At 46.9% G+C, this 10529-nt stretch overlaps 1 protein-coding gene and 1 non-coding gene across 3 annotated transcripts; one reads left to right on the forward strand and one right to left on the reverse strand.

The window, feature by feature from the left end:
- Positions 1-1906: 1906 nt before the first annotated feature.
- trnah-gug (transfer RNA histidin (anticodon GUG)) lies at positions 1907-1978 on the reverse strand. Its single transcript has one exon. It is a non-coding gene; the product is annotated as a tRNA-His (tRNA).
- On the forward strand, positions 1959-6969 carry LOC108932515 (zinc finger BED domain-containing protein 4-like). 2 transcript variants are annotated; one of them, XM_018748965.2, is made up of 3 exons: positions 1959-2035; positions 3343-3622; positions 4449-6969. In XM_018748965.2, the coding sequence occupies exons 1-3, from the start codon at positions 2010-2012 to the stop codon at positions 6222-6224; spliced, it is 2082 nt and encodes a 693-aa protein (XP_018604481.2). In that variant the 5' UTR covers positions 1959-2009; the 3' UTR covers positions 6225-6969. The 2 variants fall into 2 exon arrangements, with proteins under 2 accessions (XP_018604481.2, XP_018604483.2); XM_018748967.2 differs by lacking the exon at positions 1959-2035 and adding an exon at positions 2527-2905.
- Positions 6970-10529: the final 3560 nt, after the last annotated feature.

Consider the following 10529-nt stretch of genomic DNA (forward strand, 5'->3'; position numbering starts at 1 on the left):
CTATAAGGAAACTTTTTCTCCGACAGCAAATATCACATCAGTTCGTGTCTTGATGCGAATGGCAGCACAGTATGACCTTGTTCTACATCAGATGGATGTGAAAACGGCTTACTTACATGCTCCAATTGATTGTGAGATCTATGTGGAACAGCCAGAAGGTTTTGAGGTAAAATCAGATACTGGTGAAAAACCTATGAGTAAATTGTCTCAATCTATGTCAAAACCAAATGAGCAACACTGGTGTACAGTGAAGCATGTGATGAGGTATCCGAAAGGTACAGTAAACCAAGAACTGACGTACAAGAAAGTCTGTCCCTTGTACAATTGATGAATGGACTGGAAAATGGATGTCAGTATGCACCGGTAAAAATCTTTGAGGATAACCAAGGTGCAATTGCTCTTTCCAAAAACCCTGTTTGTCGACAAAGATGTAAACACGTTGACATTAGGTACCACTTTATTCGATCAGCAATTAGTGATGGTAAAATAACAATTGAGTACTGTCCAACAACAGAAATGGTTGCTGATGTGATGACTAAACCAATGACGAAGTATAAGAAAGAAAAGTTTGAAAGCTTTATGTTTGGGGCATAAATGTTGCTGATACAGGGATGTAACTGTGTGTTGTATTGTAATGAGCCTGTAGAGAATGAGAGCAAGTGGGGGTGTTGAAGATTCTATTGAGTGTGCTCTCATGTTGGTGAAGTATCGATCACATGACCTTTGTTGTACGTGATGTGTTCTGATGAAGCACGTATGTAAATAAATGTTCTTCTCTTCCGGTTTAAGAAAACCGATGGTGTGAGCGTGTACTTTACCTCCGTTAAGTATAATCTATTTACCACTTCTCAAACACAGAGATGGCTGCGCCAACACAATATTCTGGCGAAGCTTGTTAAATGTGTAAAATCACACGGGGTTTCATCACCATGGCATGGACACTTTGCAGATTATGGTCTTAGCCACAGGTACTGAACAAATTGAAATGTCCATAGTTTCTCGCGATCCATTATTACCGTATGTGCTACAGGTAGAAGTACCTACTTCTGTGGAAAAAAATGTTATTTTTGTAATTTGTGAGTGAGTACTTGGCTACACCCAAATAAATGCGAACTGTAGTATGTTTCTCTCACGAGCAATGTGGCTGTCTGTCTGAAATTAAATTATGAATTGTATGTAACTGTATAACTGTATAGAAAATATATTGTATAAATACAGGCATATGTTTCTTTGCATGTCTATCAACAGTGTTTCTGGGGTACATACCACACTAATAATAATGCATGTCAACAAAACTGAATGTGGTTTGATTTAAAAATATTTGCTTAACTAACCCCGTCCTGGGTGTGTCCCCTTCCCCCTCTGGCCATACGCCCTGTGTTGCCGGGTAGGCTCCGGTTCCCCGTGACCCCGTAAGGGACAAGCGGTTCTGAAAATGTGTGTGTGTGTGTGTGTGCTTAACTAATATATTACCTAAACAACGTCTCTTCTCGCTCTCTACACCCAGCACGAGCTCGCAAAAGTGTTTCGGTTCAAATTCCCATTGAGTTCCGGAGCCAGAACGGCCAGTAACACAGTTAGCGCGGTGAAATAGCCAGTCACGTGGCAGCCCTCGTTCAAGGCAGCGTGAAATATAAAATTCTTCTCGATGTCTGTGATAGTTCAGTTGAAGGAACTGTCAATATGTCATTCATTGTCAACTGCGATTAACCGTGAACGGGGCAGAAAGCTGGGTGAAATGAGTAGCAATTTTATTACGAAAATAATTTTAATGTTGTCTAGTATATAACGATGGAGAAAGTGGTCAAAACCTTATGAAATAGATATTGAGTTGTTATATTTTAAATATGAATATAGGATGGAAAAACGAAAACAAACCCCCACTGCCGCGAGAGGATTGAAATCCTGCCGTGACCCGGATTCGAACCGGGGTTGCTGCGGCCACAACGCAGAGTACTAACCACTATACGATCACGGCGAGCTACTAGGGAGATGAGAAGGAAGCACGGATGGTACAGTCATCAATATTTCAGATGTATGTTATTACCTTAACATTGCTTATATTATTCATGAGTTTGTATTATTCATGAGAGTAGTTATAACATAGTAACTGCGCTACTTGTGCAAAATAAACACAAGAAGTGAAGTGTTCATAACGATGTAACAGCTGACCAAGTGGATGGTGTTTTTCTAATTATTTATTAGACTAAACAAAAAACTAGTAAGATAAAGTAATTGAATTCGCACAGAGAGTAAGACAATCACAATGTGGTCAAAAGCAATGTAAAAATTAATTACTAATATATGTAATGAAGCAATGCTGAATACACGACACATCACATGCTTAGAAAAAAAAATGCAACGCGACTCATTTCTTTAGTTTAGGGCGTTTATTAATGTGCAGTTTCCCTGTAACTCGTTCTATTAAGTTTGGAGGATGGAATTACTGTCACCACATTGATTAGGCTTTACTCTGTACAGTTTGGTTTTTATTACGAGCTTCAAGGGTGGGCACCGAGACTTAAGAGAATTTTTTGTTTTCGTCAGTAATTTGAGGATGTAAAGGGAATGATGAATCATGACATGTTCAACTCGTTCAAGTAAGTGCACAAAAATATTTGCGAAGTAGAAGTGACAGAACAGAGTATTTCTTAAGCCTTGCGTTTCCCGGTATAAATGCATGCGGTATTAGGGACCCCGGGGACACTGCTGCTCACGAAGGCCTGTGTATCCGGAGTGGACGTAGCGGTCCCGCCTCGCTATCGGAACATCTCAAGCCGAGAGCTGGAGGGAGTGATTTATCTCGTCACTGACACACCATCTGTGACCGTGGAGCGCAGGGTCCGCCGGATCCCGGCTCGCTTCCCAGCCTCCGCCAGAGCTGCGGCTACGGGCAAAGCGCTGTGTGAGTGTGACACCGAACACCTGGCAGTGGCAGCGCGGCGCTGTGGACGTGCTCGTGGACGTGGATGTGGACGAGTGAGGCCACAAGGCTGGCGTTAAACACACGGCGCGATTACAGATGCGGAAGGGGCTGAAGAGTGGAGAGATGCGGATGAGATGAGCCTGGGAGGGTCCGCCTCACGGTGCCTGTCTGTCACACAGCTAGCTAGCTAGCTAGCAACTGTTAGCATACAGCTGTGGCTTACAACTGTAGTGTATTATGGGGAAGGAAGATTAAAGATCATTTAAAATCACACGTATATATATAATATATATATTATATACACACACACTCGCTAATGTGAGAGAGGAGGACTAGAGTACGGATCCAGAACGCGAACAGCTGCACCGGCCGCTCGCTGTCGCTCCCCCATCCATTCACTGCGCTCGTCCGTCCAGCCAGGCGCATCGGCTGCGCGTGCACGGCGCCCGGACCGCCCGCGTGAAGAAGGGATCGGCGCTCCGCAAGCGACACAAAGTTGCCTTTCGGTGGACTTCGAGAGCGAGGGCGCGCGGCTGCACCCGATCGATGGCTTCCCACGCGAGGGTCTCCATCCTGGACTACTTCAATATCGTGTTCGAGGGCGAGAATGGAAAGATCGAGTCCAACTGCAAGGCGTGCGGCACGAGGATCCAGGCGAAGCGCTCAGTAACATCCAACTTCGTCACTCATCTCAAGGTAGAAGGCCGCGGGCCCGGGGCTCACACACACACTGTGAATACATTAATTTAAATGTACACACACACACATAGACGCTGTAAATAAAATAGACCTGATCATCATGTACACTCACTCACTGCTGAACACTGTCACATACTGAACACACTGTATACCCTGAATGTGCACTGAACACACACTGTATACCCTGAACACACACTGTCACTCACTGTATACCCTGAATATACACTCTAACACTGTGCACCGAACACACACTGTCACTCACACCCTGATTATACATTGTGCACTGAACACACACTATGTGCACTGTCTTGCACTGAACTCACACCACACACATTCTATACAGTCAGTATACACTGCATACACTGTACACAGAGTGAATGTACCCTGCGTGCACACACACACACACATTCTGATGCAGTCTGCTGCGGCGTTCACCTGTGGGCAGAAAACACATACTGGGCGTTATGTTTCCTCGCTTAAAAATGTTGAGATGTAATAGAAGACCAGCTATATGTGCGTAATTTTGCAGGCTCTCGCTGGCACCGATCTAGTGCAGAGGAACTCGGAGCAGAAATATATCAACTTTTATCATAATGGATGAATAAGGCGAAGGAAAAAAAACGTTAGTGTCACATTATTATACCCGATTGTGCAGGTGACATGAGTGTGAGTGTAAATAGCTGTAAATAAGGTCACTGAGTTAAAAAGAGATAAAAAGAACATTTTTTCACAATGGAAATCTGATTTCAATGTGTAATTATCACAAAATATATATGCTGTGTTTATTTTTTCATGCTGTCTTACGTGCGTTTGTGTGGTACAGCGGAAGCACCAGGCCATGTATGATGAGTTTGTGAAGAAAAAGGATGTGAAAAGGGAAGCATGTGCTTCGGGGACCATCCAGCAGCTCCCTGGGAGTGGGCGTTCCGAGCCTGCCAGATCTTCTCATGTCGGTGGGGGGGTGGCCAAGTTCGAGCGCAACGACCCCCGCCAGCTGCTCATCTCGGAGGCCATAGCCAAAATGGTGATCCGCGACCTGCAGGCCGTACACATTGTGGAGAACGAGGGTTTTAGGGAGCTGCTCCAGTTGCTGGAACCGCGCTACACCCCAGAGCCTCGGCACTACATGGAAAAGCAGCTGCTCCCTGGCTACTGCTACCAGGTGCAGCTGGCTACCAAGCAGGCCCTCGCGGCAGCGGAGTCCTGCAGCGTCACGCTGGACCTGTGGAAGGGCGGAGCAGCCAGCAGCCTGGGCGCCTACCTGGGAGTGACCTGCCACTTCATCACGGCCGACTGGCACATCCAGTCGGCTCTCCTCGCCTGCGTTCCCCTCGTGGGCCACCACACGGCCCAGCAGATTCTCGCAGAGTGCGATGAGATTTCCCGCACGCACAGCATCGCAGGAAAGGTCTTCCGAGTCGTGGTGGACCCCGAACCCTATGGGAGCCGGTCAACCTTCCGCCTGCCTGGCTTCTGCTTGCATGGCGGGGAGCAAGAAGAGGAAGAGGAGGACAGCAGTGATGAAGATGTCAGCGCTGGGGATGCCGGGGAGGCGGGGCAGGCCTGCGTGGGGGAGAACTCTCTGGACCTGTGTTTCGGCGCTCACCGCGTTGACTGTTTTGCGCGCTCCTTAGGGCTCTGCGTGCGGGAAGGCCTGCGCACTTCTCCGCAGCTCTCCATCGCCCTCACCAAGGCCGCTTGCCTCTACAATTATGTCACGGCCACAGTGGCGCCTGATAAACTCGGGCAGGCTTATGGGACAGAAGAGCCTGCCATAAGGGACGCCCTTCAAAGGGACAGAGGATGGACCTCCCAGCTGAAGACAGTGAGACGCATGCTGGAGTCGGCCGAGTTCTTGGAGGACGTGGTCGATCGGCACGATCTCACACTCAGCAGCTTCGAAAAGGCCGTGCTGAGGGAGCTGGTGGAGGTTCTCGAGCCCTTTGAAGAGGCCACGGACCTGGTGCAGGGGGACAAGCACGTGTCCATCAGCCTGGCCTTGCCCTGCGTGCTGGGGCTGCGCAAGCACCTGTCCGAGACAGCCACCCGCCAGTGCACCGGAATCTTGGTCGGCCTCGCCCAGTCTCTGGACCGCAGGCTCGCCGGCATCCTGGAGGACCCCCTGTACGTGACGGCTACAGCCCTGGACCCGCAGTTCAAGCTCACCTGGAGCAATGACACGGAGCGACACAAGCAGATACTGCTGAAAGAAGTGGCCAAGCACACCCATACGGGCGGCCCCCAGGAGCCCAGCCAGGAGCCCAAGCCGCCCCCATCCAAGCGCAGCAAGCTCTTTTCCTTCATCAAGCAGCGGCCCGCCTCCCAGGCCAAGAGCATCGAGCAGGAGCTGGCCACGTATCTCCTGGAAGAGCCTACCGAAGAGGACTCGCTGCACTACTGGAAGCGCAAAGCAACCGATTTCCCGCAGCTCTCCCAGGTGGCGAAGAAGGTGTTCACGGTTCCGGCCACCAGCACCTCGGTCGAAAGTATTTTCAAGACTCTCGGGAAGACCCTGAGGCCTGAGAGGTGCAGACTTTTGCCAAAGAACTTGGAAACGCTCATTTACTTGAAGGCTAACTACAGGTTACTTTGGACTTAGCAGCTCCGCTCCGTTTGGAGACGGGAAAAGCGGAGAAGCGCCGCGGTGACCGATGGTAAAGCAGTTGCATTTAACGATCGTCCCCAGAACGTGCTGAAATCGCTGGCACAACACTACGACTAAGGTCACTCCAGACTCCACACTCTTTTTGGCTGCTGCTGCAGTCAAAGTTGAACTATTCCAAAGAGAACTAAATGCCTTTAGTGTTCACTCATGTAAGACAAAGAGGTCTTTGGGGTCTAGAGTAGATTTGGGATTTGGTTACTGACCAACCTAATTTCCGTTACATTCTCTAGTTCAGATTACGATGCTCTGAAACAGAGGCCATCGGCTCTGTAGGTACCTTTTAGTGTCAGGGGTTCTCGAAAATATGCTAATTTGTTCAGACTGAACGATACCTTTGACACTGTGGCTTAGTTTAAGAAATAACTGCTTCGACCTTCTTCCACTTGGACACAACTCTACCTCCACAATTTATATTCTTGAGCTCAAAGCATGTACATTAGCTCAACAGTTATTATCTGTATCAGTTGAGAAGAGCAGCTTTTTCACGACATGCAATATTTAAGTTAGTATGAAAGCTAATCCTGGGCTTGAATAATGTAATTTTAGGCTGAATACTTTATTGTACCTTACAAAGCATTTTAGTTGGAAAAATGCTAAAGTGTGTATTTGTTAACAGCTCTTTTGTTTTAATCTCCCTTGTATTTCTCTTTGTTTTAAAATTATAACTGAGTAAACTTTCGAGCATTGCTTAATGTTTCGGTAACGTTGGTGTCCTTTCCGTGATGTGCACACTTGACTGACGCTGGAAGAAAGCGGTGAAGGACGGCAGTGGCGCGAGCTCACAGAATACCGACTTTGATGGCAACAGTCGAGGAACCCCTGCTGTACAATTTCTCCCCCGGTTTCCACCCAGATCGTTGAATTCCAGCCCGAATGGCCGCACACACATCCGTTAGAGATGCAGTAATGACGGCACACTCCCACACGCGGCCTCTCAAAGCACAACGGTTTAATCATTTTCGGAAGCCAAAACCCAAGCAAACTTCAATTACCTGGTGTGTGTTGAAATTAATATTTTTTTCTTACCATTGAAGCAGTGACTTCACAATGGCTTTTCCATCAGAAAGCTGCTGCTATTATTCTCTCGTAAGGAGTTACGTGTAAAAGTCGTGAGCGTCGTCAGGCTGCAGACTGTAAGGGTTTTTCCCGTGTAAAATTGTGTGTGAAAACTAGTCTAAGCGAGCCCTTCATGGCCAGAATAAAAGATCCTTATAATCATAAATATCAAACACTGAGAAGGTACATTTGTCATAAAATAGGATGTGTGTATAACTTTTACCTTTACAGCTAAGTGGGAAACAGAGAAATTTACCTCTGTTCCTCTCCCTGAGATGAAACGGTTGACGCTCCAAGAACTTGTCACTAACGGGAAGTTGGAGACCTGCAGAAATTAAGGTGAATGTGAGATACTGATGAGTGAGAAGGGAGACGGACAGCCTCGGGAACCTCCTGGAAGCAGACTCATTCCGCCGAAATCACAAGTTGTTCTTGTTGTTTTAATGTGAGGATCCATCATGCTGGCGAGAGCTCCTTCACTCCATGTGCAATAAAATAAGCGAGAACATCTTCAGCATCTATGGAGATGACTGACAACTCAGAAGCGCCACTGAGAAGAATGACAGCAGACAGGGCGAAGCCTCGTGGAGGAGGACTGAAGGGCGGATGGCCGTTGGATACTTGTGCTTGGTACGTGATGCAGGGCGCTGGAGCTTTACCAAAACGAAAGAACGTTGCCTCAGTTTCACGGTTTACGGAGTAATGTCAGAAATCAAACCATGACCTCTCTACCTTTCTTTCCTTTACTTAAAGGCACGTAGAACCCATTTCAAATGGGAGAGAATTAACAGCAAATCAAAAACCTGATACTTCCCTGTTAGTTTACAGTAACACCGTAGCGAAAATGACACACACCAGAGAAAAACGGAACAAAAGCGAAAGCGTCCCAAGTCCCCTCAGTATATTTGGCCTTGCAGTGGCAAATACCAAAGGAAATATAAACTGTCAGTATAATTAGGAGTATTTTCAGCTTCTATGTATAGCAGAAACATTTGAAACCATGTGCATGTTATAATCTCAAGTGCAGAATAAACACAGTGAAAGCACAGCGAATGAGCATGTGTGGTGCCCCCTCTGATTGGGGGGGTCACATACGGCAGCTTTTCCTTCTTTCCCGTCTCCTTCACCCTTGCCGGCAGCTCATTCCCTTCAGTCGGACGAAAACGACGTGCAAGAGTGCCGCAGCAGCAATTGCTTCTGAAATTAATTACTTGGCAGGGAGATGAAAATTGTAATTGTGCAGAGACCCTCCTTTTCTCATTCCCCTGCCCTGCCTCCATTCATTATGTCTGCACTGCAGGAACCCCCCCGAGCCGATTCACCTCCACATCCCCCGCAGGGTTTGGCCAGATGGGTAGAAAGAAAATTTGCAGATTGATTGCTGGACTGGAACATGTACCTACTGTACACAGAGACACAAACAAAGGCTCTGGAGCCAATAAGGACGAGAGCAAGGGACCCCATCACACCACCCCCATTACAGCATACTGACAGTTCAAATGATTAGATGAATCTGTGAAGTCATCATCCTAAGGTTTACTGGTCTTGGACTCCATACTTTTAAAAGGCCGCGGCAGGTGCATCTGAGACTATATCATATATATGACGTCAGCAGAAATTTACCACATTTGTACACAGCGAATAATGTACAGTGGAGAGTGTTCAAGAGCCGTCCTGGGATGACCCCCTCTGGCCTGACAAAGAGGAGGTAACTTTACACAGGGCTCAATTATAGATTTTCAGACACAAACATTTTCTAGTTCACAGTATTTATTTTTAGTGCCATTTTCTTCTCGCATCTATTTTCTGAAATATATGTTTGCTGAGGAGCGAATGTGATGTCAGTTAAGGGAACCAGTCAGCAGATGTTGGTAAAATGCACTCAGAGGGAGATGGAATGTGGGACTAGATTAGGTTAGCTCCCTTCCAGTGTTCACGTCTCTTGCCTGGTCTCGAGTGTTGCTAAAAGTTTCATCATAGAAAGAAGTTAATAAAATAAGTTTTAAAAAAGTCTAAAATTACAGCCTATAACTATTGCTAAAGTGAACAGCTCTTGGCGGTTTGTTTTTGTGCTGATTTTTTTTTGTCCATTCGAATTTAATTTTACATTTATTCATTTAACAGAGGCTTTCTCCAAAGTGACGTACATCTCAGAAAATGCAATTTGTACATTACGTTAGCAGAAACACTTAGATGCAGATGCATGATTTTAAAGTACAGTTTGGTTCATATGGTGGAAAGAAACAATGTTCATCACGCAGATCGCTACATACAAGTTTATCCACACACACACACACACACATTTTCAGAACCGCTTGTCCCATACGGGGTCGCGGGGAACCGGAGCCTACCCGGTGACACAGGGCGTAAGGCCAGAGGGGGAGGGGACACACCGAGGACGGGACGCCAGTCCGTCGCAAGGCACCCCAAGCGGGACTCGAACCCCAGACCCACCGAAGAGCAGGACCGTGGTCCAACCCACTGCGCCACCGCACCCCCCGCCCGAATATCGAAAATTCCTAATGATGATTTACACTACATTACACAAGTAGCTGCATGGAGTTTTATCCGTTTTTCAAGCTATGCTCTCAGTGACAGAGAGCATGAACATTTACACATTACATGAATTTAAGAGATTATGGGAGAAGTGTTTTTTTTTTTTTTTTTTTTTTTTTAAAAATGTGAGAAGAGATTCTGCAGTTCTGAGTGGTGGTCATTCCACCACATCAGAGCCAGAACTGAGAACCTTCATGCTTTTGGACCTTTTGTACATGGGACCAGCAAGTGGGCAGACGTGGAGGAGTGTAGCAATCTGGTTGGGATGTAGGGAATGATCGGGTCGTGTAGATCTCTGGGAGCAGTTCCATTAATGTCTTTGTAGGCTATAACCAGGGTCTTAAATTTGATCCAGGCAGCTATAGGAAGCTAATGCAGAGAAACGAGTAGAGGAGGAGATACATGCAAACACCTCGTCAAGTCAAACAACCAGTGCAGCAGCATTCTGTATCAGCTGTAGAGGGTTGATGGCAGTAACTGAAAGGCAAAATGAGAGAGAGTTGCAGTAGTCCAGGTGAGATCTCACCATAGCCTCAAGAAGTAGTGGTATAGAGTCAGTTGGTAGATAGGGATGGGTGCTGCAGATGTATCTCCCGGTCCGCATTGTGGCTTCGATGTGGTGAGAGA

The sequence above is a fragment of the Scleropages formosus genome, chromosome 19 (assembly GCF_900964775.1).
Source record: "Scleropages formosus chromosome 19, fSclFor1.1, whole genome shotgun sequence".
Taxonomy (NCBI): Eukaryota; Metazoa; Chordata; class Actinopteri; order Osteoglossiformes; family Osteoglossidae; genus Scleropages; species Scleropages formosus.

Excerpts from the sequence above, each read along its gene's own strand:
- LOC108932515 (XM_018748965.2), top strand. The coding sequence starts at position 2,010 with ATGGTACAGTCATCAATATTTCAGAT. Across the intron at positions 2,036-3,342 it reads CAGTCATCAATATTTCAGAT|CCAGGCGCATCGGCTGCGCG; the intron begins GTATGTTATTAC and ends TCGTCCGTCCAG. Across the intron at positions 3,623-4,448 it reads ACTTCGTCACTCATCTCAAG|CGGAAGCACCAGGCCATGTA; the intron begins GTAGAAGGCCGC and ends TGTGTGGTACAG.